Source organism: Eriocheir sinensis, chromosome 10 (genome assembly GCF_024679095.1).
Source record: "Eriocheir sinensis breed Jianghai 21 chromosome 10, ASM2467909v1, whole genome shotgun sequence".
In the NCBI taxonomy this organism is placed as follows: domain Eukaryota; kingdom Metazoa; phylum Arthropoda; class Malacostraca; order Decapoda; family Varunidae; genus Eriocheir; species Eriocheir sinensis.
Genome location: NC_066518.1, coordinates 7,478,245 through 7,494,109, shown reverse-complemented (window position 1 = coordinate 7,494,109; position 15,865 = coordinate 7,478,245). Strand labels below are relative to the sequence as shown.

The 15,865-nt window shown below is 48.8% G+C and overlaps 2 protein-coding genes across 2 annotated transcripts in view; both read right to left on the bottom strand.

The window, feature by feature from the left end:
- Positions 1-13,041, bottom strand: part of LOC126996343 (uncharacterized) — a 14,676-nt gene extending 1,635 nt beyond the window's left edge. Inside the window, exons 1-2 of the mRNA XM_050856713.1 lie at positions 12,975-13,041; positions 11,184-11,265 (exon numbers count right to left, since the gene is read on the bottom strand). Of these exons, the coding sequence (XP_050712670.1) occupies positions 11,184-11,265; positions 12,975-13,041 (149 nt within the window). The remainder of the gene's footprint in view (positions 1-11,183; positions 11,266-12,974) is intronic.
- LOC126996533 (transcription factor HES-4-like) lies at positions 12,589-15,857 on the bottom strand. The gene is made up of 3 exons (XM_050857080.1): positions 15,445-15,857; positions 14,418-14,513; positions 12,589-14,260 (listed from the first exon to the last, which is right to left on the bottom strand). The coding sequence occupies exons 1-3, from the start codon at positions 15,538-15,540 to the stop codon at positions 13,304-13,306; spliced, it is 1,149 nt and encodes a 382-aa protein (XP_050713037.1). The 5' UTR covers positions 15,541-15,857; the 3' UTR covers positions 12,589-13,303.
- Positions 15,858-15,865: the final 8 nt, after the last annotated feature.

Sequence of the window (15,865 nt, the reverse complement as noted above, 5' to 3'; positions counted from 1 at the left end):
GTTCCGTTCCGTTCCGTTCCGTTCACGGCCGCCGCAGCACTCCTGAACGTGGTCATCCGTTCCGTTCCGTTCCGTTCCGTTCACGGCCGCCGCAGCACTCCTGAACGTGGTCATCCGTTCCATTCCGTTCCGTTCACGGCCGCCGCAGCACTCCTGAACGTGGTCATCCGTTCCATTCCGTTCCGTTCACGGCCGCCGCAGCACTCCTGAGCGTGATCATCCGTTCCGTTCCGTTCCGTTCACGGCCGCCGCAGCACTCCTGAACGTGGTCATCCGTTCCGTTCCGTTCCGTTCACGGCCGCCGCAGCACTCCTGAGCGTGATCATCCGTTCCGTTCCGTTCCGTTCACGGCCGCCGCAGCACTCCTGAGCGTGATCATCCGTTCCATTCCGTTCCGTTCACGGCCGCCGCAGCACTTCTGAACGTGGTCTATTATTCAATCCTTTACTGCCAGAACTTAACCCCCTTAATACACTTACCTGCCAAATACGTATACCTTATAGAAAAGTCACACTCTTATTACATCGCATATCCTCATGCTCTCTCCCCTCCCATCCGCCTCATTCGTCACATAAAGCAAGGCCATAAGAAGGAGTCGTTTATACATTGCTCAGAGTAGATTCTTACCATGCATTAAGACACTCGGGTTGCTCCGCTGTGTGTAGTGCTCGCCTCGTGTTGTAAAGGACACTGTCGATCCCGGTGCACTTACATTAAATTTGACCTCTCCATCCGAATTTGACCTCTCTCCATCCGAATTTGACCTCTCTCCATCCGAATTTGACCCCTCTCCATCCGAATTTGACCTCTCTCCATCCGAATTTGACCTCTCTCCATCCGAATTTGACCCCTCTCCATCCGAATTTGACCTCTCTCCATCCGAATTTGACCTCTCTCCATCCGAATTTGACCTCTCCATCCGAATTTGACCTCCCTATCCGAATTTGACCTCTCTTCATCCGAATTTGACCTCTCCATCGAATTTGACCTCTTCATCCCAATTTGACCTGATCTTCATCCGAATTTGGCCCCTCCATCCGAATTTGATCTCCCTCCATCTGTATCTGACCTCTCCATCCGAATTTGACCTCCCTCCATCCGAATTTGGCCTCTCACATCCGAATTTGGCCTCTCTCCATCCGAATTTGGCCTCTCTCCATCCGAATTTGGCCTCTCTCCATCCGAATTTGACCTCTCTACATCCGAATTTGACCTCTCTCCATCCGAATTTGGCCTCTCACATCCGAATTTGGCCTCTCTCCATCCGAATCTGACCTCTCCATCCGAATTTGATCTTCCCATCCGAATTTGACCTCTCCATCCGAATTTGACCTCTCTCTATCCGAATTTGACCTCTCTCCATCCGAATTTGACCTCTCTCCATCCGAATTTGACCTCTCCATCCGAATTTGACCTCTCCTGTTAACTTTTGGGGTGAAATAAGCAGCATTTTCTGATAATTCTTAAGAAGTTGTTTTGTGTTCAACCCTAGATGTTCTTTGAGTTACGTGATCATAATGAGCTAAATATTTATTCCTAGTGTTATGCGTAATGAAAAATAAGATCGTGGATTACAGTTTCAGTGGTGAAAAAGACATTTGATGGAGTATATAGTTCGGTGAGCAATGCATAACAGAGTGGTGGTGGTGGTGGTGGTGGTCAAGCCTTGCTGGTCATGATCATAATAGTGGTGATGGTGGTGGTGGTGGTGGTGGTGGTCAAGCCTTACTGGTCATGATCATAATAGTGGTGATGGTTGTGATGGTCTTCTTGGTGGTGGTGATCGTGATGGTTATAAGTGTAATGACGAGTTGGCGTGTCTTGGTGTCCTGCTCCCTTACCTGCCCTCACCCTCACCTGTCCGCTGCAGTCTATGATCACAGGTGTTGTTAGCTGTCCCCCTCGTGTCCTGCGGGAATGGGGAACGCAGCAAGGAAGGTCTTTTTGTGTAATCCTCCTCAGGGAAAGTCATGCACGAGAAACTTCATAAATTCAGCACGACAAGCCTCCTTTTTTTGTGCACTGTTGGAAAAGCGGTCTTATAATTTATACCTATTCTTTATTCTCACCTTATACCTACCTATACCCTAGATAGAGACAGCGACTGGGTTAATGGACAATACAGTTAGCAAATAGATAGATATAGCGACTGGGTTAATGGGAAATACAGTTAGCAAATAGATAGAAATAGCGACTGGGTTAATGGGCAATACAGTTAGCAAATAGATAGAAATAGCGACTGGGTTAATGGGCAATACAGTTAGCAAATAGATAGAAATAGCGACTGGGTTAATGGGCAGTACAGTTAGCAAATAGATAGAGATTGCGACTGGGTTAATGGGCAATACAGTTAGCAAATAGACAGAGATAGCGGCTGGGTTAATGGGAAATACAGTTAGCAAATAGACAGAAAACCTCAACAGTCAGCACAAAATGGGTTAGTGTTGTAAGAAAGAAAGCCCTCCCTGGTGTACTATATAGTCCTTCAGTGTCATAACTCATCCTCCTTAACACATACCTGCCAAACACATACCGTATAAGTAGCGGGCTTTTTTTTCATTATTATTTTTTTTTTTTACGCCCTTGAACTGTCTCTTCTGTAAAAAAAAAAAATTTGCACACCTCCATGCTCTACCAACTTATACCTACTCAGACCTTATGCCTACCTATCCCTTATACCTGTACTTATAGGAAATGTTTTGATTGACTTATATTAACCTACACATTATACCCACCTTTTACCTTTTAGAAATGTTTTAGCAGCTCCGAAATTTTCTTCCTCATGTGGATTTTTTTTTTTTTTCTGCCACGCGTTGAAGCATAAAATAAATATAAGCTCGTTGTGGTTAATTTTAACTTAACACGATTTTTTCATCTCGCTTTTTTTTTTTTACTTTAGATATGAATCGTGGATATTTTGAGTTCTAATAGTATCGTGTTGAAACATTGCCGGCACGTAAATAAATAATGTAATTGTGATAAGTAATGTAATCTTTTTTTTTTTTTCACATCAAAGGAGACAGCTCAAGGGCACACACACAAAAAAAGGAAACAATAATAAAAAAAAAGCCCGCTACTCGCTGCTCCTAAAAAGAATCCAAAAAGGTGGCCGAAAGAGAGGTCAGTTTCGGGAGGTTGTTGTTGTTTTTATATATTTTTTTATGTGTGGTGATATTTAGTGTCTCGTTCGGTTTGTATCATTGTCACCACCACCACCACCACCACCACCACCACCTCAACCCAACATGCATTCTTTCCCATGATCACACCGCCTCTACACTCTCACCGAAATCCTTCACCATTCCGTACTCACGACCCATGAATTTTCCCCGAGTCATGTTCTCTTCTTACGGGACGGAGGAAGAGAAAGGTAGGCAGGGAAGGAGGGAGAGAAATATGAAGTGAAAGGTTAGAGGAAAGGGGAGAAGAGAAGAGAAGGGAGGGAGAGGAAGGCAAGCACATCGGCAGAGCTCCAGTAAACACGTAAAATATTAAATGTTCGCCACAGTGTCCGCCTATTACGGGGCGCTCCATACCCTTTCGCGGTCGATTACAAGCCATTCACTGCCCCATCAATGGCCGCTGTGGAATGTTTATCTTTACCTCTTTTTTTTCGAGAGTAAGGATCGTGGGGGAGAGGGGAGGTAGGGAGTAGGGGGAAGGAGGGAACGGGTTGCCGGATGCCTCGTTTTCCATGTATTTTATAGGTTGAGGATGTGTGTTGGAATAGAGTGTTTGTGGGTGTGGGTGTAGAGGAGTGTGTCTGGAGGTGATGTGTGGGTTAGTGAGAGGTAGGAAGGGTGTGTTAGCATGCAGGAGGAGGTGGAAGGGAAGGGTATGTGTGGTGGGGGAGAGGGGGAATGTTATGGAGTGCAGGGTAGGGTGTGGGGGGAAGGAGAGTCCCGCGGAGGTCCTCTTATGATTTATGGCGTGTTGACATGTTTGTACTTCACTCTGATATTGTTAGTGGCTTACTGCCGCCCCATTGTACCCTTCACCTCCCTCCCTCTCCCCGTTCTTCTACCCCTGCTCCTCTTCCCTCCCTCCCACCTTCCCCTCTCCTCTCCCCTGCCCACTTCTGATGAGGGAATGAGGAAGAGGAGACGTCTGTGTGCTCTTGCCGCTGCGGTCTTTCTCTTCCTCTTCTTTTTTCCTCCTTGCCTTTCTCTTCTTCCTTTTCCCTTCCTTCCCTTTCTCCTCTTCTTCCTTTTCTCCTCCTTCCCTTTCTCCTCTTCTTTTCCCCTCCCAGCTTTTCTCCTCTTCTTTTTCCCCTCCTTACCTTTCCCCCTCTTTTTTCCCCTCCTTTCCTTTTTGTTCTTCCTTTTCCCCATCTTGCCTTTTCCTCCTTCTTTTTCCCCTCCTTGTCTCTCCTCTTCCTTTTCCCCTCCTTCCCTTTCTCCTTTTCTTTATCCCCCCCCCCTCCCAGTCTTTATCCTCTTCTTTTCCCCTCCTACCGCCATGTGACCCATGCAGTTGAAGCGCCATGATTTTATCCCAATCAGTCAATCCCCTCTTGCCGCTGCAGCCTCACCCCTTCTCTTCTCTTCTGCATTCTAGAGCGTAACTAAGGTAAGAAGTAGAGAAATATGATGAACAGCTCCTTTTGCCTCTGTTCATCCGTTGCCTCAGTGTTTTGTTCCTCTTTCCCTCCATAACAATACTAGGAGAGAAGGGAAGGTGTGAGATGAACACTTCCATCCATCTTTCCCTTTTTCTTTCTCCAATTTTTTTACGTGTTACCAAAATAAGAAGGAATGAAGAAGCGGAAAATTAATTGCTGTACGTGGTCCTTTTCTTCCTTCCTTCCATCCTTCCTTCCTTCCTTCCTTCCTTCCATCCTTTCTTCCTTCCTTCCCTCCTCCTATTATTCATGTTGTTTCAGTGATGCAAAAGTGGGAGAAAGGAAAGGAGAATTAATTAAGATAAGGAACACTTGAGTAATACCTCCCTCCCTCCCATTTCTCGAACTCCCGCCCTGCTCTGAGGTATGGAAGAGGTAAAGAAAGGGAAGGAGAGATGGAGAGAGAGAGAGAGAGAGAAAAGGGGAGAGGGGGGAAGAGGAGGTCAAACTACTGCATACTGTGAGGGGTAAGGGGAGTGAGATTGATGGTGGCGGTGATGGCATTAATGGAGATGGTGAGGGAGTTGATGACGATGGTGATGATGATGGTGGTGGTGAACAGGACGTTGATAGGGGATCTGGGACGGTGCGAAGAGGGGCCCGAGGTGTTGATGGTGATGGAGATGGAGTTTGTGATGGAGGTGATGGCGGTGGTGATGAGAAACAGGAGTGTGGTGCCTGATGCTGACGGTAATTGGTCTGGAGTACAATACGTGTTCTGACCTTGTATTCGTTGCCTTTTACGGAGCTTCTAACATTTCTGCCGCTACTGCTTCTACAACTAATGATGATGGTGATGATAGTTGTTCTTGTTGCTGTTGCTCCATAAAAATTTAACCTGTACAAAACTATTTACTTGTCATATTTACCAAGTCTCGACGACGTTTAATTGTAATCGAGAAACATATTGCTTTAGTGAAGTTCCAGTCAGTCAGTCCGTCTTTCAGTCAGTCAGTCCGTCTTTCAGTCAGTTAGTCAGTCAATCACTTCGTTAGGTCAGTCAGTCAGTCAGTCTTTCAGTTAGTCAGTCAATCACTTCGTTAGGTCAGTCAGTCAGTTTTGCAGTCAGTCAGTCAGTCTTTCAGTTAGTCAGTCAATCACTTCGTCAGGTCAGTCAGTCAGTCAAATAGTCAGTCTCTCAGTTAGTCAGTCAGTCAGTCCGTCTTTCATTTATTCAGTCATTCACTCAATCAGTCAGTCCCATCCCTCACCCTAGTCCGTCAAACAGTCCTGACCAGTTACAAATATGAGCAGTTAAAAGTAAAGTATATAAAGGGTAGCATCGCCTCCGCACCACATAACCTCACCTGTCTCGGCACCAATCAGTCGCACCAACAGGTAACTTATATAAAAAAAGACCCCGAACAATGAATATACCTGTACGCGCAATCAGCCACAACCCGCATTTTCGTTCCTTCCTTCCTTCCCACAACCCGGCGCGCAAGCAAGTGGACCAACCCGTACAGCTCGAGGCAATCAACGGAGGCCTGATTCCCTTTGTGCCCCACGTCAAATATAATCACCGGTCAGTGGAAAAAAAGGAGTCATATGAAAAACTAAACTCGTGCACCTCCAGAAAATAGACGCAAAAAATTATATATATACCTCTCACCCCTCTCACTCCCTCTCTCCCCTCCTCTTCTCCCACGGATAAAAAAAAAGAGTGAACGGCGGCGACAGGCAGGTAAACTAGGCAAGGTAAACCCTTCCATTCTTCCGGCCCAGTTTTGTTACGTATCGTTTCTGAATCAACACTTTTTTACCCTTCCCTTTACCTCCCTCCCTCCCTTATCATTCCCTCCCTCCCTCTCGTCCTCCTCCTCCTACTGCTCCTCCCCCTTTACCTCTTGCCCCCGAGTCTTTCCGTAATTCCCTCTTCCTTTCTACCCATTATTACTCCCTATTCTCCTGACGGTCCTTCCCTCCGCCCGCTGCATTCCTCCTATTACCGCCGCCCCGCCTCTCCTCTCCTCTCCTCTCCCTCGTTCCTGGGTGTCCTGAAGGAGATTCCCAACCCGCGGCAACGACCAACCCTTTACGGCGACGCTAACAATCTCACCCTTTGTCCGGAGCCTTTGTCGTCGCCGTCGTTTTGGGGTAACTTCCCGACCAAAATTTGCGGTTTTGCGGAGGAGCCTCGTGTCGCGGTAAGGAAGGAAGGGACGGCGAGAAAGGAAGGTTTTGAGAGCGTTTTTCTTCTACTCTTTAAATACTACCGTGACTGTTTCTCTGTGTGTGTGTGTGTGTGTGTGTGTTTGGGGGGGCGGGGATGTTCCTTAAGGCTCTTCGCTGTCACCGCCTCCGCTATTCCTTTCTCATCTGTTCTTGTTTACCTTCGGGTTTGAGAGCTTCGAAGTCGCATACTGAGGGGACTCGAAGTAACCAGAAGGATGCTATTGAGGTTTTTCTTAGTTTCGTTTCTTTCGGGTGACTTTCTTTTTTTTTGTTGTTGTTGTTGTTCTGGGTATTCTTCCTCCTTGTTTTTTTTTTTCTCTTGAGTTTATGATCATGTAAGGTGGTTGGGGTTTATAACTTTATATTGTCCCGATTGTACAAGTTTTACATTTTGTTTTGCCATAACGTCTAAATACTTTTCTTTCGACGGCTAAGGAATATAACGAAGTAAATCTCTATACGTTCTTTTATATAAACTTTACACATCCTACGATTTTCCACCTCAAGCTGATAAACACACACACACACACACACACACACACACACACACACACACACACACACACACACACACACACACACCGTTTTCTCTCCTTTCCAAATTGTTGTTAAATGGAAATCCAAACACCGACTCCTCGATCTTGTCCCGCGGAAAAACACGCTTCTCGGTCTCCCTTTTGTGCCTCCGAGAATAGGAAGGAAGATCACAACAAAGGGAGGGAAGGCGACACTGGAGGAGGAGGAAGAGGAGCAGGAGGAGGAGGAGGAGGACACCCATACCCACCACCCTTGGGAACCCCGAACCCCTTCAGTACCTCGGAAAAAAAAGAAAGAGAAAAAAAAGTCTGGGAAAGCAATCGAAGAGGAGGCGAATTTGGGGGAAAGGATTGTGATTTGGGAATAGGTATTTTGTGGTATTTTGAGAGAGAGAGAGAGAGAGAGAGAGAGAGAGAGAGAGAGAGAGAGAGAGAGAGAGAGAGAGAGAGAGAGATCGTTCCACGCCCCATGAATCATCTCTTTACAAATTTCAGTGCAAATACGTTGAGGTTATCCTTTTTTTATGGCAATTAGGAGCACAAGCAGTGAGGGAAAGATATGCATGACCTGTGAATGGGGGAGTCTTGAGTGTTGCGGGGTGACAGTGTGAGTGTTGCGAGGTGACAGTGTGAGTGTTGCGAGGTGGCAGTGTGAGTGTTGCGAGGTGAAAGTGTGAGTGTTGCGAGGTGACTGAGTGTTGCGAGGTGACAGTGTGAGTGTTGCGAGGTGGCAGTGTGAGTGTTGCGAGGTGGAAGTGTGAGTGTTGGGAGGTGACAGTGTGGGTGTTGCGAGGTGGCAGTGTGAGTGTTGCGAGGTGGCAGTGTGAGTGTTGCGAGGTGACAGTGTGAGTGTTGCGAGGTGGCAGTGTGAGTGTTGCGAGGTGACAGTGTGAGTGTTGCGAGGTGGCAGTGTGAGTGTTGCGAGGTGACAGTGTGAGTGTTGCGAGGTGGCAGTGTGAGTGTTGCGAGGTGGAAGTGTGAGTGTTGCGAGGTGACTGAGTGTTGCAAGGTGACATTAACACCTCTGTACTTCCTTCTTATTTTCCCACAAAGTTTATTGGACGTGAAGAGTAAAGAGTCACGCAGGAAAGACTACTAAATGCTCTCAATCACGTGTCTCTCTCAGCCTCCTCTCTTCGTTGATCCCTGGCGTATAGAGTTTGGTTTTGTTGGTGAAGATGTCAGAGGAGTGTTTTATATTTAATGATAGTGATTGTATAGTAGTAGTAATAATAACAACAGCAACAACAAGACGAGGAGAAAGAAAATGAGGAAGAAAACGCAGATAAAAAACGGGAAGGAAAAGAAGAAGAAGAAATAGAAGAAAAATAAGAAATAGAACAAGAAGAAATAGAAGAAGAAGAAGAAGAAAAAGAAGAAGAACCAACCCACCTCCCATTAGCTCACCCACCTATCCACTCATCCACCCACCTACCTACCTACACACACACACACACACACACACACACACACACACACACACACACACACACACTCAGACACACACACACTCAGACACACACACACTCAGACACACACACACTCAGACACACACACACTCAGACACACACACACACACACACACACACACACACACAGTCACACACACACAGTCACACACACACACACACACACACACACACACACACACACACACACACACACACACACACACACACACACACACACACACACCATGACCTTGAACAGGTGTGCATTATTCCCCGCGGAACATGCATGCACGACTGCCAAAGGCGCCGACGACAGATTTATAATGCTGCTTGCAAGGGTGACACAAGGGAGAAAGAGTACGGGTGCAGGCATACGAAACCGGAAATAGATGAATCAGCAACTTTATATACAGAAACTCTGTTCAAGGGCACAAAAAAAAAAGAGGAGAAAAATAGAAGAAAAAAAACTGCAATGTAGATGTCCAGCTAACAGTGCTCAGAGGAAGATAACAAAATAGAGAAGCGGAGATATTTTGATACTCATTTCTTGAAAGAGTTCAAGTCGTAGGAAGAAGGAAATATAGACGACAGTAAACTGTTTTAAAATTTACCAGCGAAAGGGATGAAAGAATGAAGATGTTCCCTTAATGAACACCACTCAGTGTCGGGGGATCGAACCCGTGCCTTCTGAGTAGAAGTCAGAGCAGCATGCCAACTACGCCACCCAGCGATGAGCTTAAAGGTCACCACACCAGCGGCTACTTCTTCGGCCTATTAACACACGCCCCAGGCACGTTGTGGACATGAAGATGTAGGTGACCCCGCCCATACTCGTGACAGCCAGAAACACTTTTAATTAACACCCATAGGCACATACATACGTTTAGGGTAGGCGGTGGCCGAAGTGGTAGCGTACTGGGCCCACATTCACCGCGTGATGGACGACGCGGTTTCGAATCCCCACGCTACCACTTGGATTTTTCAGTCACCGCCGAGTGGCTTAAAACTACCCACATGCTGTCCTGAAGACCACCCATCAACCCGGACTCTAGAGGAAGCCATCCAAGCGAATCAGGTACGAGTTCCGGGGGGCAGCATGAGCCAATGCAAGATGGCGCCACTATAAACACTCGCCTGCGCCAGAACGGGCTGGGCCGACCATCAGGCCCCACCTGGAAGAAGCCTTGGGCCGACCATCAGGCCCCACCTGGAAGAAGCCTTGGGCCGACCATCAGGCCCCACCAGGAAGATGCCTACCGGCGCAACAGGCAGCGACGTAAAAAAAAAAATATATATATATATATATATATATATATATATATATATATATATATATATATATATATATATATATATAATACATTAAGGAAACTGTATGAACACTGAAAAAAAATCCGTAATGAACACCATTGAGTGCCGGGGATCGAACCCGTGCCCTCTGAGTAGAAGTCAGGGCAGCATATCGACTCTACTCAGAAGGCACGGGTCCGATCCCCCGGCACTCAGAGAGTGGTGTACTTGGGGTGACTGATGCAGCAGCGCTGTGAAGAGGTTTGGGCCTCACCCAAAATTACTTTATATTTGTGCATGTCGGACTATTGTGAAACAACAGGGAAACAGAAAGTAAGGACACAGGAAGGTCTTTGATAGGCTCGCAGCACCCCCGTATATACCTTACCGGGAGTGGCTTAAGCTCGCTTCGGCAGGTGCCTATACGTGCCAACTCTCCTCATAACTATTATCATCATCATCATTAACAGCAGCAGCGTGTATCGTGTGGTGTAGTACCCCTGAAGGACGTGAGCCTCCCCCAAACGTGTCCATTCGTTTTATTCCTCCACCTTTAGTTAACACGTTTCATTGTATACATTGCGCAAACTTCTTAATTTCATCACGCCATCTGCTGAACAGCCTCTCTTTGAGTTTTGTATCAGTTGCTTCCAGGGTTGTCACTCCTTGTCTCTCTTTTCCTTCCTCTATATGTATCTTGACTATTGCCATTTTTGTATTTTAATTCCTTTTATTATGTCATACAAACTTTTGTCTATTCTCTTATCCATTTCCTGCATGCATTCTTTTATCTTTTGTAGAATTTGGTAGCATCGTAGTCTACATTCCTCTTTGCCTGCGGGGGACACGGCAATCTCTCTGCAATGCAAATGAACACTTGAACTGCAGCAGCAACGAATCGGAGCAGGAAATATATACCACTCGGATAAAGAAATATACCGAAACAAAGGAAGGGAAGAGAAAGGACAAAAATAATGGGTAGAGCTGCATAGATAAACAAAAAAAACTAGCGGAATAAATGAAGAAATAATAAATGTATAGGATCAGATATTGCACACACACACACACACACACACACACACACACACACACACACACACACACACACACTTGCCGGTTACAGAGTCCGGCAGGGGGGTGTCAGGTGGCAGGGGCTTGGTATGCTGACGGTTGTTAGGGCGAAGGTTCACCTCTGACCGGGGAACAGGGAGGGGGGGGGAGAGGGGAGGGAGAGGGGAGGAGGATGGATGAATGGCGCTGGAAATGATGGAAGGAGAGAATGGGGGGAGAGAGAGAGAGGGGCAGGGGTCAGGGAGAGAGAGGGGAAGGGGGGGGAGGGGGGAGGGCCTTTATTTTGAGATGTTTGTACACTGGAAGATTCTGAAGACACGGTACACAAGAGGATTTTATTTTATTTTATTTTATTTATTTTTTTATTTTTTTTGCTGACGTATCTTAGAAGCTGGCATGGAGATGTTTTGTGGGTCCTCTTCCTTCTTTCCTTCCTCCGTCATTTCTTTCATTTTTTTTATTCCTTCCATAAATATTTTCACTTCCGCCTTTCCCATCATTCTCAACTTCATCCTAACCGTTGTCGTGGTCGTCCTCTTCCTCCTTCTTTTCCTCGTCCTCTTCCTGCTTCTCCTCGTTCTCCTCTTCCTCCTCCTGCTTCTTTCCCCCTTCCTCCTCCTGTTCCTCTTCCTCTTCCTTCTGCTCGTCGTTCTCCTTTTCCTCCTGGTTCTTCCCCCCTTCGTCCTCCTGTTCCTCTTCCTCTTCCTGCTGCTCCTCGTTCTCCTCCTGCTTCTTCTCCCTTCCTCCTCCTGTTCCTCTTCCTCTTCCTTCTGCTCCTCGTTCTCCTTTTCCTCCTGCTTCTTTCCCCCTTCGTCCTCCTGTTCCTCTTCCTCTTCCTTCTGCTCCTCGTTCTCCTCCTGCTTCTTCTCCCTTTTCCTCCTCCTGTTCCTCGTCCTCTTCCTGCTGCTCTTCGTTCTCCTCCTGCTTCTTCTCCCTTTTCCTCCTCCTGTTCCTCTTCCTCCTCGTCCTGCTCCTCTTCCTCCCTACAGACCGGGACAAGTGTAATGCAAGAAAGTTTAAATGGAGCCACAGTTGACCATCCACATCCGCCTTGTTAAGACACACCCGACACCACCACTAACATCCTCCTCCTCCTCCCCCCTCCTGCTACTTATCCCTTCTTCCTCCTTTTCAGTTCTTTTCGTTCTTTCTACGTCCCATTCTTCGCTCCTCTCCTTTCCTTTCTGCCTGTTCTTATATGTCTAGATTTCAAAGGAGGAAAGGAAAGACGGGGAGAGGAGCGAGGATGGGGAGTAGAAGTCGCATGCTCCTCCGGGTTGTGTTCCTCCCCATCAGTGCGTCATTCCTCGTCATGGATTTACCAGAGGTGTAGAATGAGCACTTCCTGTTGTCCCTTCACGGCGGGTCTTTTGAAGCGCTATCGTACCCCGAGGATGCTTTTTTTTTCTCCTATCTAGCTGGCGGTTGGTGAAAGACGAGCTGCCTTGGTTTCACATTGCTTTATTCAGAAATATAGAAACATGTATAAATTCATCTTTGTACTGACTCTAGTGAATACTGAAATAGAAGTGTCTTTTTTCCCCTCTTTCAAAGCGGGGAGAGGGAGCAGGTTTGTGTGATGGCCACCTGTTGGGGGTGACGGGGGGGCAGGGGGGGAGCGTTGGCCCCTCCCCCTGTCACATCCCGCCGCCACGCAGCTTCCTCCATACAACGAATCGTGGCCCTTCGTGGCAACGGTGTCTGCACACACCTGTGTCCACCTGAGTGTGCACCTGTCCACAAGCATTATGCAGCCACCCGCTCCCGTTTACACACACACACACACACACACACACACACACACACACACATCATCATCATCATCGTCACCGTCATCATCGTCATCGTCATTCATGCACGTCACAGCACCATAGAAATTAGGAACACGGAGCGTCATCTAGTACAGTGGTAGTTACATGTCCTTGAAAACTAAAAGAAAGAAAGAGTCTTTTCCGAGGGACAGAAAGTGGAAGGGACACAGTGGCCAACCCTCAGGCACGCCGCAAGGCACTGGGCATCACAGACGACAGCAGTGGAAGGTTGCATGTATTCTCTCTCTATTTTACAATATTTACAGTCATGGGGGTTCTCAAGCATCGCATGGCCTATATAAGCCACGCTTGTCAAAGTGTAGCGCTTCACTGTGTGTCTTGATGCCGTCACCAGGGGCGCCAGTGAGGGTTCTTTTGGTGGTGGCTTGGGGGACGGGGGCAGTGGGCGGGGTAGGGGGCATGGCGGGTTACACGATGCTCATGGCTTGGTGCAGGGGATTTTGAGGACGTTGCCGGACACTTTGATGCTCCGTGCAGCGGCGCCGCCGTGACGCCAGGCCGGGGAAGCGTGGCAGCCTCTCGCTCAACTACTGACGGTGATGAAGCCTCTCCCCGCGTGTCAGGTGGTGGCCGGTGTCGAACCGTGTTGAGGTACGCAGAACCACGGCGGTGAGGTGTGGCCAAGTCAAGTGGGGCCACTTGTGGGGCGGTTTGGGGACCCGGCGTGCCCAGGGGCGGACTCGCCTGGCCTGGGCTGGGCTGTAAGCGCGAGGACGTTGGCGTGTCATCATCAGCAGGACAGGTGTCAGGTTCGGAATGTCCTTCATGGGCTTCGGTTGAGGCAGGAGGGCTGCCCCGGGCCGACTCAGGTGAGGAAGGGGCACCGGCTGTGTCCGGGGACGCGGCGACGGTAGGGAGACTGCTGCCCGTAGGGAGTGCCGTCCACGATGGCAACACCAGAGCCAACTGTCCAGACGTCAGTCTCGCCTGGATGAGAGGAACACCCGCCACAGAGCCTTGCTGGGCCTCTTTCTGCTGTGGTGACCCGGCGGGAGTGAGCGCCTTTACTGCCGTGGCTTCAGGTTTCACTGCCTGGGACTCGGGGAGGTTGTAGGAGCTGAGGTGGGCCAGGATACGGGTGTGTAGATCCGAGGGAAGGCCGCCAACCCCGGCCAGAAACTTGCTAACCTCAGCAGCACACTGGGTGAACCCCGCGCGGTACTTGGCCGTGGCGTCCGTGTTAAGGGAGCGCCCCGTGGCGGCCTCGTGGCGGTGGAGGGCCTGCACGTGCCGCACCGTCATTTCCAGGATGTCTGCCTTCTCCAGCTTGCTGTACCGCGTCGGCTGTGGGGACAGAAATGGATACGTCAGTAAACTCCTGAGAAAGTAGATAAGGAAGTGGGACATTATGCACATGTTTTTATATACAGCCATGATCGCCATGCAGGGGTCCATGCATCAGCATGTGAGGCAGGTCAAGGTGAGACGAGGCTGCACTTACGTCCTTCCTCTGTGCGGTGAGGACGAGGTTCTTGAGCTCGTTGAGGCAAGTATTGATCCTCTCCCGCCGACGACGCTCCATCAGGGGCTTGTTGCTCTGGGGGAGGGAGGGGCGAAGGTCAGTAGTGTGCACGTGTGTGAGTGTGTGCGTGCGTGTGCATGTTCGTGTGTGTGTGTGTGTGTGTGTGTGTGTGTGTGTGTGTGTGTGTGTGGTTAGTCCTTAACATTTAACTAACACCCAATATTTTTTTTCCACAGGTGAGTCAGGCAGCGGCCAAGTGAGCCAAGCAGCTTGCAATGCACAGGTGAAGCACATTTTTTTCAATCCCGCCGCAAAGCTTTCCAGTCAGGTATTATGTACACTGCCATTTCGCACCTGGACTCAAACGCCGCCCCTTAATTTATGCGCACCCTATGCACCCTCACCGCTTAAATGCACTCTTCTCCCTTGATGGACCTATACCTGCTTCCCTCCTTGCATCGCTTGACTAATCCATTAAATTATATGAACTGGTAAATGATAAGCAAGAAATGGAACAGCGATCTAGAAAGGTTGGCGGGGTGGTGCCTGGCAGGGCGTGGGGGGGAGGGGTCCAGGGCGGGGCTGGGTATGAGGCCCGGCCGCCACCTGCCACCCGTCCCCTCAACAGGTGCCCCATCAGCGTTCATCACACACGCCCCCCGTCACTCTGGTGGCACCAAAACTACACTCTCGGTTTTGTCACTTGTTAAATAAGAAGTGCGTTCTCATGAGTGGATCATTTACTGTAGTGTTCCTGCTACACCACTTGTATCTCAGCTCCTGGGGGCCACCTCTCACTCGTAACAATGTATATTTGGAACGTTGGAATGTTTTTTTGTGTTGAAATGCTGTCATTCATTAAGCACATTAACACACTCACTCGCCTATGATAAATAATACAAATAAAATAACACGTAAAGGATAAATATTCCAAGGAAACTCAATCTAGTTATCTAGCGGGTGAGGCTCATGCATGGGAGTCAGATTAATAACTCCAGACACTTACTCTTCTTGCTTTCTGTGAGTCAGTCATGATGGAGTGAGTGGAGCTGCACATGACCAAGGGGGCTGCGAGGGTCACTGCGTGGGCGGCATCAGCCATCGGCACACCCTGGACAACACTGAACACCCGCGACTCACAACACACTAGCAACTAGTCTGTATCCACGAGGGCGACTCCAAGGCACTGAGATGCAATGTTACTTCACCGACGCGCGGCCGGTACTGACTGCATCGACGGCGACGACTCAGTCAGAGCTCGGAGGTAGTCGCGTGTCCTGTCTGGGCCCGCGACCCTCACACACGCCTGCCAGACGTCAACTGGTGGCTCGCCGACCGCCCGCGCGCGACCCATCGAACCCACACTTGAGGCACACCCCGCACCCCGTCGCCTCGAAATGCCAGACACCACGACTTTCGCTTTCCAC

Excerpts from the sequence above, each read along its gene's own strand:
- LOC126996533 (XM_050857080.1), bottom strand. The coding sequence starts at position 15,540 with ATGGCTGATGCCGCCCACGCAGTGACCCTCGCAGCCCCCTTGGTCATG. Across the intron at positions 14,514-15,444 it reads ACTCACAGAAAGCAAGAAGA|AGCAACAAGCCCCTGATGGA; the intron begins GTAAGTGTCTGG and ends TCCCTCCCCCAG. Across the intron at positions 14,261-14,417 it reads TCACCGCACAGAGGAAGGAC|CCGACGCGGTACAGCAAGCT; the intron begins GTAAGTGCAGCC and ends CTGTCCCCACAG.